The 21,868-nt window shown below is 36.7% G+C and overlaps 1 protein-coding gene across 7 annotated transcripts in view; it reads left to right on the forward strand.

The window, feature by feature from the left end:
* The window catches only part of RPS6KA6 (ribosomal protein S6 kinase A6), a 125,339-nt gene that overhangs the window by 93,254 nt on the left and 10,217 nt on the right, over positions 1-21,868 (forward strand). For all 7 annotated transcript variants that reach the window (XM_053662437.1, XM_053662433.1, XM_053662436.1 and 4 more), the window contains 2 exons: positions 7,538-7,614; positions 9,207-9,324. In XM_053662437.1, coding sequence (XP_053518412.1) covers positions 7,538-7,614; positions 9,207-9,324 — 195 coding nt within the window. The remainder of the gene's footprint in view (positions 1-7,537; positions 7,615-9,206; positions 9,325-21,868) is intronic.

Consider the following 21,868-nt stretch of genomic DNA (forward strand, 5'->3'; position numbering starts at 1 on the left):
TTAAAATTGAAGATGAAATAGCTTCTCAGATAAGAGAAAGGCAAAGGAGTTCATTTTCACCAAACCACTATTACAAGAAATGTTAAAGGGTCCTTTTTTTAGGCGGGGAGGGAAAGAGAAAGAGAGGGAAAGAAACATCAATGTTTTGTTGCCTCTTGAGTACCCCATACTGGGGTTCTGCCCCACGACCCAGGCATGTGCCCTGACTGGAAATTGAACCAGCCACCCTTTGGTTCGCAGGCCCATGCTCAATCAACTGAGCTACACCAGCCAGGGATTAAAGGGTCTTCTTCAAGAAGGAGAAAGAGCCCGGACTTGTGTGGCTCAGTGGTTTGAGTGCCGGACTGCAAACCAAAGGGTCACCAGTTCAATTCCCAGTCAGGGCATATGCCTGGGTTACGGGCCAGGTCTGCAGTAATGGGCACATGAGAGGCAACTACACATTGATATATCCTTCCCTCTCTTTCTCTCTCTCTTCCCCTCTCTCTAAAAATAAATAAAATTTTTTTAAAAAGGAGAAGGAAAGAGGAACATAGTTCTAAAGAATAAAATGACAGTGAATTTGTTACTATTAATAACTTTAAATGTAAATAGTTGAATGCTTCAATCAAAATGCATAGGCTAGCTGAATGGAAGAGAAAACAAGACCCACATATATGCTGTCTACAAAAGATCCACCTCACATCAAAAGATACAGGATAAAAGTGAAGAGATGGAAAAAAGTATTTTATGTAAATGAAAATGACAAAATGATGGAGTAGCAATAATTATATCTCACAAAATAGACTTTACAGCAAAAGGCTATAGTAAGAGACAAAGAAGGATACTACATCATGATAAAAGGAGCAATCCAATAAAAGGATATAATCCTTATAAATATTTATACATCCAAAATATGCACTTAAATATATAAAGCAAATCTTGTTGGACATAAAAGGAGAAATCAACAGAAATAGAGTCATACTAGGGACCTTTCACATCCACTGACTTCAATGGATAGATCCTCCAGACAGGATATCAACAAAGAGACAGAGGCCTTAAACAGCACACTAGCTCAAATGGATCTAATTGAGACCTACAGAGCATTTTAACCCAAACGAGCAGAATATACATTCTTTTCAAGTGCACATGGAACATTTTCTAGGACAGACCACATATTAGAACAAAAAAACAAGTTTCAGTAAATTTAAGAAGATAGAAATCATGTCAAGCATCTTTTTTGACCATAGTGATATGAAAGTACAAATCAATAACAGGAGAAAAACTGAAAAACACAGAAGACATGTAGGTTAAATAGCACATGACTAAACAATAAATGGGTAAACAATGAGATCATGGAAAAAATCTAAAGGTACTTTGAAACAAATGAAAATGTGAACACAACAACCCAAAAATCCATGGGACACAGGAAAAACAGTCTTAAAAGGGAAATTCATAGCATTACAAGCTTACCTCAAAAAAACATAACCAAGAAAAATCTCAAGTAAATCTCACACTTAACTTTACACTTAAAGGAACTATAAAAAGAACAAGAAATATAGCCTAAAGTGAGTAGAAAGAAGGAAATAATAAAGATCAGAGCAGAAATAAATGAAATAGAGTATATAAATATAAAATATCAATGAGAAGAAGAGCCGATTCTTTGAAAAGATGAACAAGTTTGACAAACCTTTAGCCAGATTCATCCAGAGAAAAAAATAAAGAGAATTCAAATAAACAAAATGAGAAATGGGGAATTCCTATCAAGATGGTGGCATAGGCCCACTTGGCTTACCTCTTTGCACAACCACAGCAAAATTACAACTAAGATATAGAACAACCATCATTCAGAACTGATAGAAATCAAGTCCAATGGAAGTCTGAGAAATACAGAATTAAAGAAACCACATCCACCCAGACTGGCAGGAGGGGTAAAGACGAGGAACAGGTTGATCCCACATCCACATGTGGTAGATAAAATTCGGGAGAGATATCTCAGAAGTGAGTAGTCATAGCCCATGTCAGGCCCACCAGCCCAGGATTCCAGTGCCAGGAAGATGTCTGCACAATTTCTGGCTGCAAAACCAGCAGGGATTGAGTCAGTGGAAGAAAATTCTGGAGCCCTAAGCATTTCCTCTTAAAAAACCCACACATGGATGCACGTATTCAGATTCACTCCCTATGGGCTCTGGCAACTGGGTGGTGGCTTGAGGGGCACCAATAGTATGCAGGGGAAGGCTTAGATGTCCTACATCAAGGCAAGCAGAGGGAATTGTCCCTTTTCTGGGCCCTCCCCACACAGAGCTGGCAGACTGGTGTCATATTTAGTATTCCATCAACCTGGCTAACACTGTTTGACCTGCCTTGGAGATTCTCAGACTGTGCCCCACCCAAGCTACTTTTCCATATGTATGACCCATCTTGGCTTTTGCTTCACAAATTCCTAAATCCTACCAAGCAAGCAGCAGCTGTCCTCAGTGAGCTCTAGGGCTGGAATTGGCAGCCTAGATTCACAGCTGGCTTCACCTGGAGATCTCCAAGCCAGCCCAAGAAGCAGCCATCTCAGATTGCTTTATAACTCAGGCAGGGTGGCCCTGGGGCAAAATACAGGTCGGGGCTGACCTTGGCCTGAACTACACACGAAACCCCAGGTGGCACTGCACCCAGAGAACAGCTACAGACCACATCAGAGTACTACCACCCTGCCCCTGCACAGCTGATCTTCCATGGAGGGTGGACGTTGATGGTAGTGGTCACAGCCAATCCTTGCAGTTGACTGGATTGGGAAAATCCCTCCCATTGATCTGCCAACAGCAAACAAGGCTCAACTACCAGAGGAGAGTGTACTCAGCCTACACAAAGGGTACACCTTGAGTACCCAACTTGGGTGATAGAGGAGACTGTGCCACTGGACCCTATGGGACACCTACTACATTAGGCTATGCTACCGAGACATGGAGTCAAAGCAGCTCTACGTAATACATAGAAACAAACCCAGGGAAGCTGCCAAAATGAGGAGACAAACAAACATGGCCCAAATAAAAGAACATTTCAAAACTCCAGAAAAATAGCTAAATGAAATGGAGATAAGCTATCTGTCAGATGTAGAGTTCAAAATACTGGCTATAAGGATGCTCAAGAAACTTAGTGAAAACCTTAACAAGCATAAAAAGATCCAGTCAGAAATGAAGGATACTCTAATTGAAATACAGAGCAACTCAAATGCTAATTAAAATCATAATGAGCCCTGGCTGACATAGCTCAGTGGATTGAGCGCAGGCCTGTGAACCAGAGTATCGCGGTTCGATTCCCAGTCAGGGCACATGCCTGGGTTTCAGGCCAGTTCCCAGCAGGGGACGAATAAGAAGCATACATTGATATTTCTCTCCCACTCTTTCTCCTTCCCTTCCCCTCTCTCGAAAAATAAATAAAATATTTTAAAAAATCATAATGAGATATCACCACACTGGTCAGAATGGCTACCATCAATAAATCAACAAACAACAAGTATTGGAGAGGCTATGGAGAAAAGGGAACCCTAGTGCACTGTTGGTGGGAATGCAGACTGGTGCAGCTACTGTGGAAAAAAGGATGGAATTTCCTCAAAAAACTGAAAATGGAACTGCCTTTTGACCCAGCAATTCTACTGCTGGGAATATATCTGAAGAGACATGAAACACTAATATAAATGAATATATCCACTCCTATGTTCTTTGCAGCTTTGTTTACAATAGCGAAGCATTGGAAGCAGCCCAAGGTGCCCATCAGTAGATGAGTGGATAAAAAAAGCCATGGTACATTTACACAATAAAATACTATATGGATATAAAAAAGAAGGAAATCTTACCTTTCGTGACAGTGTGGAGGAGAATATTATGCTAAGTCATCCAGTTAGATAACCACGTGTACCATATGATTTCACTTATATGTGGAATTTAATGAAGAAAATAAACTGATGAACAAAACAGAAGCAGAGGCATTGGTGCAGAGAACAGACTGACAGTTGTGAGAAGGGAGGGGGGTTGGGAGGCAGAGTGAAAAAGTCGAAGGGATTAAGCAAAGAGAAAGAAGCTCATAGACACAGACAACGGTTTGGTGATTACTAGAGGGAAAGGGGGTGGTGAGGTAGGAGAGGGGAAAGTGGGGGATAAATGGTGATGGAAGGGGACTTAACTTGGGGTGGAGACCTGCCTTGTGGTGGTGAACACACAATACAATATATAGATGGTTTGTTATAGAAGTGTATGGTTGAAACCTAGGTAGTTTCATTAGCCAATATCACCCCAATAAATTCAATAAAAATTAAAAAGTATGCTGTGAAAAGTTTTATTATCAAGTGCTGAAGTCTCTGCTAGCAAACAGTGAATATGTGTAAATTGTTATGAATGAGGTTTTGGGTAAGATTTGTTTGTGAAATTTCAGACCCTTTAAAAAATTGTATTGAAATATATGAAGTGCATTGTCTTTTAAACTAGAATTAGAAATATTCAAGTACATATGCAGATATTTGAATATATAGTAGCATTATGGGGGTATATATTGTTTTATTACAGTGCATAAACAGTCCTTTTTTAAACTAATTACAATTTCATCACAATAAGGAATGAAATTACTTTTTGATATGCATCAGTTCAGTCAACCTCTTAAGAGTTACATATTTGGTGTGTTTTTTTACAGTATCTGTGTCACCAAATAAATGTCTCTGAAAGTATTTTATTATTTTAGAAATAAGTCCTTTATAGTGTATAACTGATTGTTAATGTCTCCATGGGCCTAAAATTTATCCAAACTAAAGGAACTTGCAATAAATCGGATAGATGTTGTTCCTTCAGCTCTTTATAAAATAACTGTGAAATTAATTACTCTGCCCTGCTGTCCTCTGGGCTGTTATATGTTTTGCTCCAAATATGTATTAAGGGGAACTTCAGAGCAAGGGAATGAGGCTCTTTGTCTACATTACTTTTTGCTCATTTGTAAAACCAACTGAGAAAAAAGGTAATGGCATTAACTACTTTAATTCTAACTTCTCTCTTCTTATATTTCACTTGATACAAGTGGGAAGGTATTAAACCCATGTTCTGCACTGCACTCATGATTTCATCCATCCCACTACCTTGCCTTGTTTCTTTTATGGGTGTATGTTCTTAACATTATAGGGCATTGAGGCCTTCTCTAGGGCAAAAGTGGACTGCCTCTTCTGTACCCGTACAAAATGGAATTAAGTGTGTGGTAAATATGTAAAGCACATTTTTCGTAGTTGGTCCTAATTAGGGTAAGCAATATGACACATCCTGTGCCCTTTTTCTCATTACCTAGGAAGGAAATGGAAGTGTGAAATACCTATAGCAGACTCAATGATTAACGTTCACCTGTCCAACAAGTTCCTGGGAAGTCCCTCAATCTTGGCTGCAGGCTGGGGCACTTTAAAAATACTGTTCTCAGCCCTGGCTGATGTAACTCAGTGGATTGAGTGCTGGGCTGTTAACCCAAGTGTTGCTGGTTTGTTTCCCAGTCAGGGCACATGCCTGGGTTGTGGGCCAGGTTCCCAGTAGCAGTGCGCAAGAGACAACCACACATTGATGTTTCTCTCCCTCTCTTTCTCCCTTCCTTCCCTTCTCTCTAAAAATAAATAAAATATTTTTATTTTTATTTTAACTGTTGTTCAAGTACAGTTTTCTGTCTTTTACTCCCATCCCAGCCCACCCTCCCAGTCCTCCCCACCTCCCTCCCATTTCCACCCCCTGCCAGTTTTTGTCCATGTGTCCTTTATACTTGTTCCTGTAAACCCTTGCCTTTTTTCCCTGAAATTCACTCCCCTCTGGTCACTTTCAACTTGTTCTCTATTTCAGTATCTTTGGTTATATTTTGCTTGCTTGTTTGTTTTGTTGTTTAGGTTCCTGTTAAAGGTGAGATCATATGGTATTTGTCTTTCACCTCTTGGCTTATTTCACTTAGCATAATGCTTTAAAAATTTTTTTAAGTAAACATATTGACCTCAGGGAGACCAACAATAAACAAACATACTATCATAAGGGAGCCAGGGGAAACATGGTGTTGGTGCCTGGAATTGTAAGAGTTTATGAGAAAAGAAATAGAGTAGGAAAGAAAACAGGAGAGGTTTATGTTTTACTGATGCATGCCAACTTTGGTTTACCCTGATTTGAGTGGTTTAGCTGTGCCTCACTATTTATTACGGCTGTTGTAGTCTCTACTTGTGTTATTTAAGCTAGTTATCTAAGTATTTTGATAGCCTCTTCAGCTTTTCAGGTTTGCACATGTGTATGTTTACATAAATCCAATTTAACTAGGAAAAAAACATTATATCTTGAATTTTAAGTTTCATACTCATTATTCATGTCTGACAATTGTCAAAGACAAAAATTAATATATTTGGCCTTTTATAAAGGAAATGTCCATGATGGTAGTTATACAGTCTCCACTGTTAATGCATTAATAATGTGTCTATTTTGTTCCTGTGCCTAAAGGCCTTAACAGTGGGCTTATTTTTCCAAATGAAAAGGCTACATTTCATCTGTTTTTCTACAAATTTTTTAAGCTCATGGAGAAAATTCACATGAATATATAATAAATGTATTATTTGATTTTTGTTGACACTAGTGCCAAGAGCAAAAACATAAGCTACCTAAATTATTGTATGAAAAATATATGAAAACATTCAGAATTTATCAAATGTGTGTTTGTGTTCCAGAAATACACTGGTCTTTTCAAGACATAAACTTTGTATATAAAATATAAATTCATCTTTCTTTCATAAGATCATATATTATCTTACCTTCTCTTATGTAATAAAGATGCAGTTATCATAGATAATAAAAGCACAAGCTCTAGAGTAAGAATACCCGTTCTACTACTTAATAGTTTTGTGGTATTGGGCAAATTACTGAACATTTGCCTCACTTTCCTTTTCTTCAAAGTGGAAATAATATCTACCTCATAGAGTCAGTGTCAGGATTAAAGAGAGTACTCTGTGTAGTATATATTAAGTTTTCTGTATATAGTAATCTTAAATTTTGATGTCTATATTTCTTTTTCCTAACAGGAGAAGTGGAAGCTCATTAAGGTCAGGGATCATTTTACAAGGGTGTTTTTTATATGACCCATGTTACTTACCTTATTTTTTAATAATTTTTTTCAAGATTTTATTTATTTATCTTTAGAGAAGAAGGGAAGGCGAGAGGGAGAGAAACATCAGTGCATGATTGCCTCTTGTGCATCCCCTGCTGGGAACCAGACCGCAACCCAGGCATGCACCCCGACTGGGAATTGAACTGTGATCCTTTGGTTCTCAGGCCCACGCTCAATCCACTGAGCCACACCAGCCATGGCCCATGTTACTTACTATATTAATAGCCATTTATTCAATACTTGCTAACAGCAAAAGATTTTTGCTTTTAATAGTACATCAATCTATTTTTGAAAAGATTAAAATAATTCAGTTTTTAAATTGCGACCATTTGTGACATTATTAGAAGCACAACTTTCAGATAAGAAAATGGAGTTTATACTGAGTAATACCATTTAAGTATTTCTTTCTTAGGTTCTTATGCAACAGGGCTATGATGCTGCTTGTGATATTTGGAGTCTGGGAGTCCTTTTTTACACAATGTTGGCTGGGTAAGAAACCTTTTATACATAAAATAATCCACACCATTTTTTAAATTTCACCTGTTTGTTTTGTAAAATGAGGACAGATGAAAATTACCTTAAGGAAAATTCTATTAACATTTCAAAATATTATATATTATTTACTTATAAAATTGAAAAAAACATAAAGCAAGGCATTTAATGAGGCAATATGCAGATACATAATTAAAAGAGTTTCCAGTGGAAATTGAAGTAAAAAGTATTTGAATTCTGGCTATCCTGGCAGTAGAGATTTAGTGAGATTGACCTTTATAACCGATATATATAATGATGAAATGCTAACTTACAGAAATACGCATGGTTACCTTCTCTTAAAGGGCTAAGAAAAATACTTTAAAAAGGTAGTAATTGGATTATGTTAGTGTCGGTAATTTACAAATGTTGTTTTACTCTCAATATTTTTATTTAGGAGTAAAAATTTATGGGTGTAGAAAAAGGTTAAGTTTAACAAAATCTAATGCATAGAATGGAATTTGAAGAAATATATGGTAGTTATAATGCATTTGTGTTTGACTTCAGAAAAAGCATTTAGTATAAATGAAATGTTCTTGATACAATAAAAGATTTATAAATATGTTGTGAAAATGGTGACTAAATTATTGGCTTGGTGATGATTACATATGTCAGTGTATTCCACATACCTTTAACATACATTAGTAAGCTTTTGCAAAATATTTACTTATTCTCAAAAGCAAGTGCTAACATTAAGGATAACTAACATTTGCAAATGAACTATAGTCTGGATTGCTGTGTCCCATTATTTACTTTATGACTAAACAAAACATGATTGTTACTGTATCTATGTGTGTTTAGTGTTATATCAACTTAATTATTACATGAAGAAATTAAGACATTGAGATATTAAGATACATTTCTCATACTTTTTAACAGTCTTTTTTGAATACCATTTTCAGTTCCATCTGTTAAAATAGTACAAAGCTGATCACTTTTTGTTACTGTATAATTAATTTTTGAACTACTTTACTTTTGTATGATGTATTTGTCTTCTTGTCTATGAACATGGATCCACATAATAATTTTAATGGCTATAGAGGTTTTTTTGTTATTTTGACATGAATATTTATCCCATTTTCATGGACATTAATTAAAATTATTGTTAGTCTCTTTTCACTGATAATGTTTTTAAAACTCTAATGAATAAATTTGAACCAATATAATAAATGTATTTCTATGAATATTTAAAATTAACAATTTTGTCATAGTTGATATATTTGTTTTACTAACTTATGCCTAGAAGAATACAAAATGTATGTGTTTTATTCTGGTCTGATTTTAATACTAGCTTTACATGAAAAGCCACATTTATTTTGCCTTATCAAAGGCAAAGAAACATTGATATCAACAGGACTCTATTAATTAAATTAGGGTTAAGTTCATTGCTTGAAGTATCAAATTGGATATGCACAGTGAAGGGAAATATTAGATGATATTCTTAATTTGCTATGGTAAATATGTGCATGTACTCTTATGTTCACCACTTTCAATTAGATTTGATGTGTATACTAGGCCCTTATGTTTATTAAAATCTATTTTATTAATAGCTACACTCCATTTGCTAATGGCCCCAATGATACTCCTGAAGAGATACTACTGCGTATAGGCAATGGAAAGTTCTCTTTGAGTGGTGGAAACTGGGACAATATTTCAGATGGAGCAAAGGTATCAATTCTAAGTGTGTTTCAGGTTGTTGCATTAATGTTAAATTGCTGAAATCTTTAAGTTGTAGTCTAGTCTAGTCTATATTTGTTGGGTGTATTATGGAGTAAATCTCATATTCTGATCTTTATTTAAAGTGGGGATGTGATTGTCAGTATCTTTTAAACACAAAAAAACAAAAGGGATTATATTTGGATCTTACCGATAACACAAGTGTGCTGTGTGGTGTAGTGGAAGGAACACCTGATTAGAAGCCAGAACTAGAATGCTAGTTTTGATCTACTAACTAGCTGCAAAATGTGGGAGCTAAATTCTCCCTTCGATTCCTTCAAAATTCCAAATTCCATTTCTGTGCATTTTGGTTTATTTATGATTTGTATTTCCACTTTGGCAAAAATGAATATAATGCTAAAATACATAGGGATTTATGTGCCAGTTGTACTTAGATTGTTAGTTTTCTGTGTTCCATGTGTATTATGTTTAGATCTGTTTAGTGCTTAAGGAATAATATATATTAAAGTTTGGTTTTATTCTGACCTCTTTTAGTCTGATATTCTGAAGAAATAACATAGGAAAAGGTACTGGGGAATATAGTTGAAATATTTCACAGGGCCTTTCATGTAGTCTCTCTTTTTTTAAAGACTGGAATCTTTATTTAAACATTTTATTTATTTATTTTTAAAGAGAGGGGAAAGGATGGAGAAAGAGTGGGAGACAAACATCTGTGTGTGGCTGCCTCTCATATGTCCCCTACTGGGGACCCGGCCTGCAACCCAGGCATGTGCCCTGACTGGGAATAGAACCAGTGACCCTTTGCTTCCACAGGCCTGTGCTCAGTCCACTGAGCTACACCAGCCAGGGCTCATATAGTCTCTTTTTACGAATGACCTTACTTCAGTTCTGTCTTCAAAACTTTTCTAAAACCTGTGGCGAATTCCCAAACAAATGGACTCTATGAATCTTTTAAAAAACTGTCTTCTGTATATCTTAACACTTTAGTTTTTTTCTGTTTTAAATTAGTGATAAGGTCAAATAATCTTCTTTTGCTCATACACCCTTAAAATGGTTTTGTTTAGTTGTGAGAAATGTGGTATATGCTGTCACCTAATAACACTTGTTTTACTTCATTATAGTTTTTACAAGCTACTTTTCTCTTTCAAATGCTTTTCTTGCTATTAGCACTACCAGCAGAGGTTTACAGAAGATTGCTTCTGCTTGGCTCCTGTTCATGCAGAGTTTGTAGGCCTCGTTTATTTAGTTAAATGTTGGGGGTGATAGTGGAAGTCATGTTAACTTTGTGTCTTATCAGTTAAATAGTTTCAGCCATCTCCTCACCTCTGAGCCCCAGGCTTAGAGAACATTAGCATTGATGCTTCCCTTTTGTAGACATGGGGAGACAGGAAGAAGAATCTTTAATAGTATCACTCCATATTAAAAAATAAACACTACCATTACTGGTATAGCTCAGTTGGTTGGGCATTGTCCTGCAAGTGAAGGGTCACCAGTTGATTACTTACTGGTCAGGACACATGCCTGGGTGGTGGGCCTGATTCCCATTTGGGGTGCATCTGAAAGGCGGCTGATTGATGTTTTCCCTCGCACATCAATTTTTCTCCCTCTCTCCCTCCCTTCCCCTTTCTCTAAATATAAATAAATACAATCTTTAAAAAGAATAAACACAATAATGCCCGAATAATTAAAGGACCATTCTATCTAAATTTTAGAATATTTTAAATAAGTAAAATGTTACTTATTTCACGTATATATACCCTTGGCCAACAAAGAATTGCCCAGTAGAAGTTCTTGTTGGATGATTATTTATGGCCTCTTCCTTTGCCTCTTCTAAAAAATAATAGCTTCTACTTTTCCTTTTACTGTCTACCCATTCCAGCATTATGTATGCTTTATTAGAGAGCTTATTACATTCTCCCTTCTCACATGTTCTTTTGTATACATTTTTTAGTCTCCCCACTTGGAGAGCTCTAAATGTCATATTCATTTTTGCATATTCTTACACATCTCACAAATGAATGCTTTTTCATTAGCTATTTAATATTTTTAGATTATTTTTTAAATTTATTTTCCCATTATAGTTAACACACAGTATTATATTACTTTCAGGTATACAACATAGTGATTAGACATTTATTTAGTCTTTTATTTATGTATACCTTGCATTGTTAATTTACAGAGTAAGCTGTTTTTGTCTATTATATAAACATAAATATTCTCTTGTGAATGACTGTAAATTTTAAATAAGTGGTCAAGTTTTACATATATATTTCTTTTCCTTTTTGGATTTTGGTTGCATTTAGTAAAAGAGTAGTTCATTAATGTATTTACAAGTCATAGTCTTCCAGAGGTCGAAAGGATCTGGCCCACTACTTTACGGATAGATAAACCAAGGTGTGTAGAATCTATCTGGTCCATAATCAGACACCAATCATTGGCAGAGCTGGAGCTGATTATCAGCATACTGAAGCTTATTACCCTTTATATAATATATATTGCAGAGCATTTTTACAATTAAAAGAGTACATTGAAATCTTTCTAGAACTTCTAGTACCAGAGCTTTGAAATATCTTGTGACCAATCATACTGGAGAATGACTATAATGTATACACTAAGCTAGGGAAATACACAGGCAAAGGCAATCATTAGAATTCTTCTATTAGTTTTATTGTGAGAAATAAGCTATTTGTTGTTACCTGTGATCAATACACAAAGTGTTAAGTATATGTGGAACTCAGTCTTGTATGCTGAGGAAGTGTGAATTGGAATACATTTAACCAAATGAAGTGCTTATAGTATAATTAGTAATAAGTGTGATAAAATGGTTTACCTCAGTCACATGATTAAAACTAAAACAGAAATGATTAACTATTGTTTCTAAACCTAAATTGATTTTGCCACCTGAGTACTGTGAAAATAGGAAAATTACTATTCTCCTGTATTCATATATGTTTAATGAATTTGGAGTTTTGCTGGCTTTTACTTAAAATGAGTATAAAAAAAGAAATCATTAAGGTCTAGGTTAAATTACATTAATAATTTTCATTAGTAATGGTTCTCTTTCAATTAGGTTATCTAACTAAATACCCAAGTGATTATATATAAGTGATCCTTCTTGTCATAGTTCAGTATCTTCTTTTTTAACTGGCCAGCACTACTGCATCCATTTGAAAAAATGGAAAATTATTCATAGGGAAGTGACAGATTTTTGTGAACTGTGGGTAAGCTCATTTTCCTCTTAGCTATCAAGAAAATTCAGTGAATATTACTTAAGATAATGACACTTCAGCTCTTTCATTTGTCATCCATCATCTACTTGTCATTCTGTCAAGGAGATCTTGCTACTTACTTCTGAAGAAGGTTAAAAAGAAATAAGATAAATTAAGTCCTATTAAAATTACTTCAATTTCTTTACAAGAACATAGCAAAATGTAACTTCTGCTATGATGCCATTTGATAGCATAAACCAATCAGCATTCTGTTCCTATCTTTCCTAGGAAACAATAATTATAATGTATTGTAAGTATTTAGGATATGGCTATATATTTGCTCTCACTTTCTTTTTTAAAATTATATTTTATTGATTATGCTATTACACTTGTCCCAATTTTTTCTTCCCTTTTATACCCCCTCTGCTCTGCACCCTGCCACCCTCCAGTATTTTCCCCCTTAGTTCATGTCCATGGGTTATACACATAAGTTCTTTGGCTTCTCCATTTCCTATATTATTCTTAACCTACCCCTATTTTGTACCTACCTATTATGCTTATTCTCTGTACCTTTCCCCCCATTCTCCTCCTCCTCCCCACTGATAACCCTCCATGTGGTTTCCATTTCTGTGTTTCTGTTCCTGTTCTAGTTACTTGTTTAGTTTGTTTTTCTTTTTTAGGTTTAGATGTGGATAGTTGTGAGTTTCTTGTCATTTTGCTAATCATATTTTAATCTTTTTCTTAGCTAAGTTTCTTTAACATTTCATATAATAATGGCTTGGTGATGATGAACTCTTTTAACTTGACCTTGTCTGGGAAGCACTTGATCTGCCCTTCCATTTTAAATGATAGTTTTGCTAGATAGAGCAATCTTGGATGTAGGTCCTTGCATTTCATGACTTGGAATACTTCTTTCCAGCCCCTTCTTGCCTGTATGGTTTCTTTTGAGAAATCAGCTGATAGCCTTATGGGAACTCCGTTGTAGGTAACTCCTTTCTTCTTGCTGCTTTTAACATTTTATCTTTAATTTTGAGTAACTTAATTATGATGTGCCTTGGTGTGTGTTTCCTTGGGTCCAACTTCTTTGGGCTTCTATGGGCTTCCTGGACTTAGTAGAAGTCTATTTCCTTTGCCAGATTGGGGACAATTTCCTTCATTATCTGTTGAAATAAGTTTTCCATTTCTTGCTCTTCCTCTTCTCCTTCTGGCACCCCTATGATTCGGATGTTGAAATGTTTGAAATTGTCCCGCAGGTTCCTAAGGCTCTCCTCACTTTTTTTGAAATCTTGTTTCTTCAGATGTTTATTTCTTCCTTCTGGTCCAAACTGTTGACTTGAGTCACGGTTTCCTTCCCTTCCTATTGGTTCCCTGTACATTTTCCTTTATTTCACTTTTCATAACCTTTACTTTTTCCTCTATTTTGTGGGCATATCAACCAGTTCTGTGAGCATCTCAATTACTAGTGTTTTGAACTGTGCATCGGAGCTTAGTTGTATTTTTTTCTGGAGCTTTGATCTGTCCTTTCATTTGGGCCATATATATTTTTTTTATCTCAGCACGACTGTTATATAGTAAGCAGCAGAGACTTAAGTATTCACCAGGGCGGGGCAACCCACATCACTGGGTTGTGGTGCTGTATGTGGGGGAGAGGTCCAAGAGGGAACAATGCTGCTTGTTCAGCTCTCTACCAGTTTATAGCCACTTCCTCTGCTACCCACAAGCAAATTGGGCCCTCTGGTGCTGATTCCTGGGTGGGTGGGTTTGTGTATGTTCTAGGACCCTGTGGGTCTCTCCAGCAAACTCTCCTGTGAGACTGGGAGTTTTTCCTGTTGCCTTAACCCTGACAGGTGTTTTCTATCAAAGGTTTTGAGGCTTTATTTCCCCTCACTGGAACCCTGGCTGTGTGGCCTGTCTTGCTCCCTACTTGTTTCTCCCAGTTTACCTACATGCAAATATGAGACCACTCACTCTGCTAGCAGCCACCTTGCCCAGTTCACCAGCTGCTGCCTCACTCAGTCCTCCAACCACTGCTTTGCCGTGAGTACTCTTCACCTCACTGCCCCCCTCCACCCCTCCTACCTGTCTGAGTGAATGTTTCTTTAACTCCTTGGTTGTCAGACTTCCATACAATTCAATTTTCTGGCAATTCTGGTTGCTTTTTGTTTTTAAATTGGTTATTGTCCTTTTGGTTGTGCTAGGAGGCACAGTGTATCTACCTATACCCGCATCTTGGCCAGAAGTCCCAAGTTAAATCAATTCTGTGAGCATATTGATTATCAGTGTTTGGAACTCTGCATCAGATACGTTGTCTATCTCCTCATCACTTAGTTCTTTTTCTGGAGTTTTGATCTGTTTTTCATTTGAGCCATATTTCTTTGTCTCCGTGTACCTGTTAAGTTGTTAGGGAGTGGAGCAGCCCTCCTCACTGCATCATGATGTTGTCTGTGGGGGAGGGGTCAGAGAGGGAACAATTCTGCTGGCTAGCTCTGCTCTTTCCAATTAACTCTCCTTTCCCTAGTGAAAGTAGGAGTTTCTCCCACCTTTGCACCCCCACAGATTTTTATAGCTAGAGGATTTGAGTCTTCCGTTTCCCAGTCATTCAGCCTGCCTGGTCCTCAAGTCACTATCCTACCACACATTCTCCCCACCCAGATGCACATCTCTGCTCCTCCTACTGGTCTGAGTGAATGTTTCCTTAACTCCTTGGTTGTCAGAGTTCCATGCAGTTTGATTTTCTAGCAGTTCTCCTTGTTCTCAGTTTTGAAATTGGTTGTTATACTTCTTTTGATTGTGCAAGGGAGTGAAGCATTTCTACCTATGCCTTCCTCTTGGCTGCAATTCCTATCTCGTTTTTTTCAAATTGTGTTCCCTTGGTGATTAGTGATATTTCACATCTTTTCATGTACCTGTTGGCCATTTTTTTAATAAAAATGTCTATTTATATCCTCTGCTATGGTTTAAAATGAGATTATTTCTGAAGGATTTTCTGTGGTTGAGTTGTAGGAGTTGTATATTTTAGATATTAACCCTATATCAAATATTTGGTTTGCAAATTTTTTTCTCATTCCATAGGTTTCACTTTCATCTTCTGACTGTTTGTTTTGCTGTGCAGAAGCTTTTAAGTTTGCTGTAGTCCCACTTTTTAAATCCCACTTGGTATCATATGCAAAAAATCATTGCCAAAACCAATGTTTTTTTATTTTAATTTTTTATTTAATTATTTTTCAAGTACAGTTTTCTGTCTTTTACTCCCATCCCAGCCCACTCTTCTGTGTTCCCTACCTCCCTCCCATTTCAATCCCCTTAGTCGTTGTCCATGTGTCCTTTATACTAGTTCCTCTAAATCCCTTCCCTTTTTCCCCTGAAAATCCCTCCCCTCTCCTCTCTGGTCACTGCCCACTTGTTCTGTATTTCAGTGTCTTTGTTTTTATTTTGCTTGCTTATTTGTTTTGTTCTTTAGCTTCCTGTTAAAGGTGAGATCATATGGCATTTTTCTTTCAACACCTGGCCTATTTCACTCAGCATAATGCTTTCCAGTTCCATCCATGTTGTTGCAAGGGTGGTAGCTCCTTCTTTCTTTCTGCTGCATAGAATTCCATTGGGTAAATGTACCATAGTTTTTGTATCCATTCATTTACTGATGGGCACCTAGATTGCTTCCAACTCTTGGCTATTGTAAGTTGCGCTTCTATGAACATTGGGGTGCATAAGTTCTTTTGGATTGGTGTTTTAGGGTTCTTAGGATATAATTCCAGCAGTGGAATTGCTGGGTCAAAAGGCAGGTCGATTTTTAGTTTCCTGAGAAAATTCCATACTGTTTTCCATAATGGTTGTACCAGTCTGCAATCCCACCAAAAGTGAGCTAGGGTCCCCTTTTCCCCACAACCTCTCCAACAGTTTTTGTTTGTTGCTTTGTTTATGATGGCCATTCTGACCAGTGTAAAGTGGTATCTCATTGTGGTTTGAATTTGCATCTCTCTGATAGCTAACAATATTGAGTATCTCTTCATGTGTCTCTGGATATTCTGTATGTCCTCCTTGGAGAAGTGTCTGTTCAAGTCCTTTTCCCATTTTTTAATTGGGTTAGATGTCCTGTGAGTTCTTCGTATATTTTGGAGATTAAACCTTTGTCTGAGGTATCATTGGCAAATATGTTTTCCCATACAGTTGGTTGTCTTCTTAATTTAATACTGTTTTCTTTAACCATACAGAAGTTTTTATTTTGATGAGATCCCATTTGTTTATTCTTTCCTTTATGTTCCTTGATCTAGGGGACATATCTGCAAAAAAGTTGCTGTGTGAAATATCTGAGATTTTTCCTGCCAATGTTCTCCTCTAGGACTTTAATGGTGTCATGGTTTCTATTTAAGTCTTTTATCCACCTTGAGTTTATTTTGGTGTATGGTATAAGTTGGTGCTCAAGTTTCATTTTTTTGCACATCAGCTATCTAGTTCTCCCACCACCATTAGTTGAAGAGGCTATTTTTACTCCATTTTATGTTGCTGCCCCCTTTGTCCAGTATTAATTGACCATAAAGAGTTGGGTTTACTTCTAGGCTCTCTGTTCTGTTCCATTGGTCTATGTGCCTGTTTTTATGCCAGTACCAGGCTGTTTTGATTCCAGTGGCCTTGTAATACAGTTTGATATCAGGTATTGTGATCCCTCCTACTTTGTTCTTCTTTCTCAAAATTGCAGCTGCTATTTGGGGTCATTTATGGTCCCATATAAATTTTTGAAATGTTTGTTGTATGTCTGTGAAATATGCCATTGGTATTTTAATAGGTACTGCATTGAATCTGTAAATTGCTTTGGGTAGTATGGACATTTTGATGATGTTCACTCTTCCAATCCATGAACAAGGTATATGTTTCCATTTGTTTGTGTCTTCCTTGATTTCTTTCTTCAGTGTTGTGTAGTTTTCTGCATAGAGGTCTTTTACCTCCTTGGTTAGGTTTATTCCCAGATATTTTATTTTTGTTTTTGCTATATTGAATGGGATTTTTTCTTGATATCTGCTTCTGCTGTTTCTTTGTTAATATACAAAAATGCCTTTGATTTTTGGATATTGACTTTGTAACCCGTTGTTTTGCCAAATTAATTTATTAGGTCGAGCAGTTTTTTGATGGAGTCTATAGGATTTTCCAGGTACACTATCATGTCATCTGCAAACAGTGACAGTTTTGTTTTGTCCTTTCTGATTTGGATGCTTTTTATTTCCTTCTCTTGTCTGATCATGTGGCTAAAACTCCCAAAACTGTATTGAATAGAAGTGGTGAAAGTGGACAACCTTGTCTTGTTCCTGATCTTAGTGGAAAAGATTTTAGTTTTTGCCCATTGAGTATGATGTTGGCTTTAGACCTCTCATATTTGGCCTTTATTATATTGAGGGATACTCCATATATTCCCACTTTGCTGATTGTTTTTATCATAAATAGGTGTTGTACCTTATGAAAAGTTTTTTCCAGATCTACTGATATGATCATGTGGTTTTTGTTTTTGCTTTTGTTTATGTGATGTATTACATTTACTGATTTGTGAACATTGAACCATCCTTGCATTCCTGGGATGAATCCCAGTTGGTCATGGTAAATGATCTTTTTAATGTATTGTTGGATGCAATTTGCCAATATTTTTGCTGAGAATTTTAGCATCTATGTTCATCAGTGATATTGGCCTGAAGTTTTCTTTCTTTGCTTTGTCTCTATCTGGTATTGGAATTAGGATGATGCTGGCTTTATAAAAAAAAAAGTTCAGGAGTCTTTCATCATTTTGGATTTTTTGGAATAGCCAGTGAAGAATAGGGGTTAGTTTTCCCTTAAATGCTTTGTAGAATTCTCCTGTGAACCCATCTGGTCCAGGGCTTTTGTGTGATGGGAGTTTTTTGATTACTGCTTCAATTTCATCTGCTATTATTGGCCTATTCAGGCCTTCTGCTTCTTCTTCTTTGAGTTTTGGAATATTCTATTTTTTCTAGAAATTTTTCCATTACACCTGGGTTTTCAAATTTCTTGGCATACATTTCTTCATAGTAATTTCTTACAATCCCTTCTATTTCTGTGGTGTCCTTTGTAATCTCTCCTCTTTCATTTCTGATTGTGTATATTTGTGTCCTCTCTCTTCTTTTCTCAATGAGCCTACTTAATGGCTTGTCAATTTTGTTTATCTTTTCAAAACACCAGCTCCTGGATTCATTGATCCTTACGATTGTGCTTTTAGTCTCTATTTCATTGAATTCTGCTCTGATCTTAGTTAATTCCTTCCTTCTACTTGCTCTGGGGTGTATTTGTTGTTGTTCCTCAGATTCTTGTAGGCTTCTTTAGGTTGTGTTAGGTTGTTTGTTTGAAATGTTAGTGTTAGGTTGTTTGTTTGAAATGTTTCTATGTTTCTTAGATAGGCCTGTATTACTATGAACTTCCTTCTCAGGACTGCCATCGCTGTGTCCCATAAGTTTTGGGTTGTTGTGAGTTCATTTTCATTTGTTTCCAGAAACTTTTTGATTTCTTCCCTGATTTCATTCTTGTCCCATTTCTTGTTTAATAGCATGCCATTCAATCTCCATGATTTTGAATGTTTTGGGTTTTTTCATTTGGAGTTGGTTTCCAGTTTCAGTCCCTTATGGTCAGAGAAAATGCTTGGGATGGTTTCAGTTTTCTTGAATTCGTTAAGGTTCGTTTTGTGTCCTATCATGTGGTTGATTTTTGAAAATGTTGCATGTGCATTTGAAAAGAATGTGTATTTAGCTTCTTTGGGATGAAGGGTTCTATATATATATTAGTTAAGTCCATTTCATCTAGGGTGTTGTTCAATGCTACAACATCTTTGTTGAGATTTTGTTTGGAAGATCTGTCCATTTTTGATAGTGGGGTGTTAAAATCCCCTACTATAATTGTGTTGCTGTCAATATCATTCTTGAAGTCCTCTAAGATTTTCTTGATATATTTGGGTGCCCATATGTTTGGTGCATATATGTTTACAATGTTAATGTCTTCTTGGTGGATTCTTCCCTTGAGTATAATGAAGTGACCTTCTGGGTCTCTCTTTATGGCCCTTTTTTGAAGTCTATTTTGTCTGATATGAGAATTGCTACCCCAGCTTTTCATTCTTGTTTGTTTGTTTGTTTGGAAAACTTGTTTCCAGCCTTTCACTTTTAGTCTGTGATGGTCTTTTGTCCTGAAGTGGGTCTCTTGTAGGCAGCATATGTGTGGGTCATGCTTTCTTATCCATTCAGCTATTGTGTGTCTTTTGATTGGAGCATTTGGACCATTTACCTTTAAGGTTACTATTGATAGGTACTTATTCATTGCCATTTTTGTACCTGTGTTCCTCTCTGTTTCTCTCTTTTCCTTCCTTTCCTTAAAGCAGTCCTTTTAGTTTTTCTTGTAGAGCTGGTTTGGTGGAGGGTTATTCTTTTAGACTTCTTTTGTCTTGGAAGCTCTTTATTTGGCCTTCTATCTTGATTGAGAGCCTTGCTGGGTAAAGTAGCCTTGGTTGTAGGCCTCTGGTTCTCATTACTTGGAATATTTCTTGCCATTCTCTTCTTGCTTGGAGTGTTTCCATTGAGAAGTCAGTAGCTAACCTTATTGGGGCTCCCTTGTATGTTACTTCTTGTTTCTTCCTTGCTGCCTTTAAGATTCTCTCTTTGTCTTGGAATTTTGCCATTTGATGATGATGTGTCTTGATGTGGGCCTCTTTGAGTTCCTCTTGATTGGGACTCTCTGATTCCTGAATTTGTGTGACTTTTTTTCAATCATCAAATTAGGAAAGTCGTACAACCACTATGGAAAGCAGTGTGGAATTTTCTAAGAAAACTAGAAATGAACATGCCTTTTGACCCAGAATTCCACTCTTAGGAGTATATCCTTAGAATCCTGAAACACTGATCCAAAGAACCTGTGCACGCCAGTGTTCATAGCACACAATTTACAATAGTCAAGAGTTGGAAGCAACCTAGATGCCCAGTAGTAAATGAATGGATACAAAAACTATGGTACATGTACACAATGGAATTCTATGCAGCAGAAAGAAATAAGGAGCTCCTACTCTTTACAAAAGCATGGGTGGAACTGGAAAGCATTATGGTGATGGAAATAAGCCAGGAGGTGAAAGATAAATACCGTATGATCTCACTTTTAACAGCAACCTAAGCAACAAAACAAACAGGGAAGCAAAATATGACCAAAAACACTGAAATACAGAACAGGCTGACAGGGACCAGAGGGCAGAGGGGAGAGAGTCACAGGGGAAAAGGGGTAGTATTCACAGGAAGATGTATAAAGGACACATGGACATAAGTTGGGGGGAATAGGAGGGAGGTGGGAGGCACTCTGGGGGTGGGCAGGGTTGGGAGTATAAGACAGAAAACTGTACTTGAACAATAATTAAATAAATCTAAAAAATTAAAAATTTCGGAAGTTTTTCATTACTTTTTCAAATAGGTTTTCTATCCCTTCTTCTTGTTCTTCTAGTATCCCTATTAATCGGATATTATTACATTTCATATTGTCTTGCATTTCTCTTAATCCCTGTTCATTGTTTCTGAGCCTCTTTTCCTTTTCTTGCTCTTTCTGGAAGTTTTTTTTCTTCTTTTTCCTCCAACTCACTGATCCGGTCTTCTGCTTTATTGATCCTGCTTTTGATTCCTTCTACTGTGTTCCTCAGTTCAGAAATTTTATTCCTCATTTCCTCTTGGTTCTTGCTCATAGTTTCTATTTCCTTTTTCTTGTTGATATAGTTTGCAGTGAGTTCATTATAGCTCTCCTGTAGTTTTTAGTAGCTTATTGTGAGTTCTTTGAACTTCCTGATAACCAGTGCTTTGAATTCAATATCCGGTATTTGACTTGCCTCTATTTCATCTAACATTTTTTTCTGAGGCTTCCTCCTTTCCTTTCTTTTGGGGATTGTTTTTTCTTTTTGCCTTCCCATTGTTTGTGTGTCTCTTCATGTTAGCCTCAGCTTCTTAAATTGATCTGTTCTGACTCCCTGGGTTCATGGTGTGAATTTCTGTGGTAGAATACCTGTGAGATTCAATGGTGCAGTGTCCTTTGGGTATCCTGGTGTTCTCTGCTTCCAACTACTCATTTTTTTTTCTTTTGTGATCAGTTGGGGGGGGCAAAATGGTTTATGATAGCGGGAGAGTATGATATTTACAGTCACAGCCGGTAGAGAAGAGATAGAAGATCTTTAGGCTATATATAGCGTTAACCGTAATCTTCAACCAAACCTGCCACTTTTAAGAGAGAATGCACACAAGACATGTCTCTTTTTGGGGAAGGAAGTCTTGTGAGTGGATCTAGAAAGCAGTGAGATTGCAGGCAGTCAGATTCTA

Source organism: Artibeus jamaicensis, unplaced genomic scaffold (assembly GCF_021234435.1).
Source record: "Artibeus jamaicensis isolate MK-2021 breed Jamaican fruit bat unplaced genomic scaffold, CSHL_Jam_final contig_241, whole genome shotgun sequence".
NCBI classification, from domain to species: domain Eukaryota; kingdom Metazoa; phylum Chordata; class Mammalia; order Chiroptera; family Phyllostomidae; genus Artibeus; species Artibeus jamaicensis.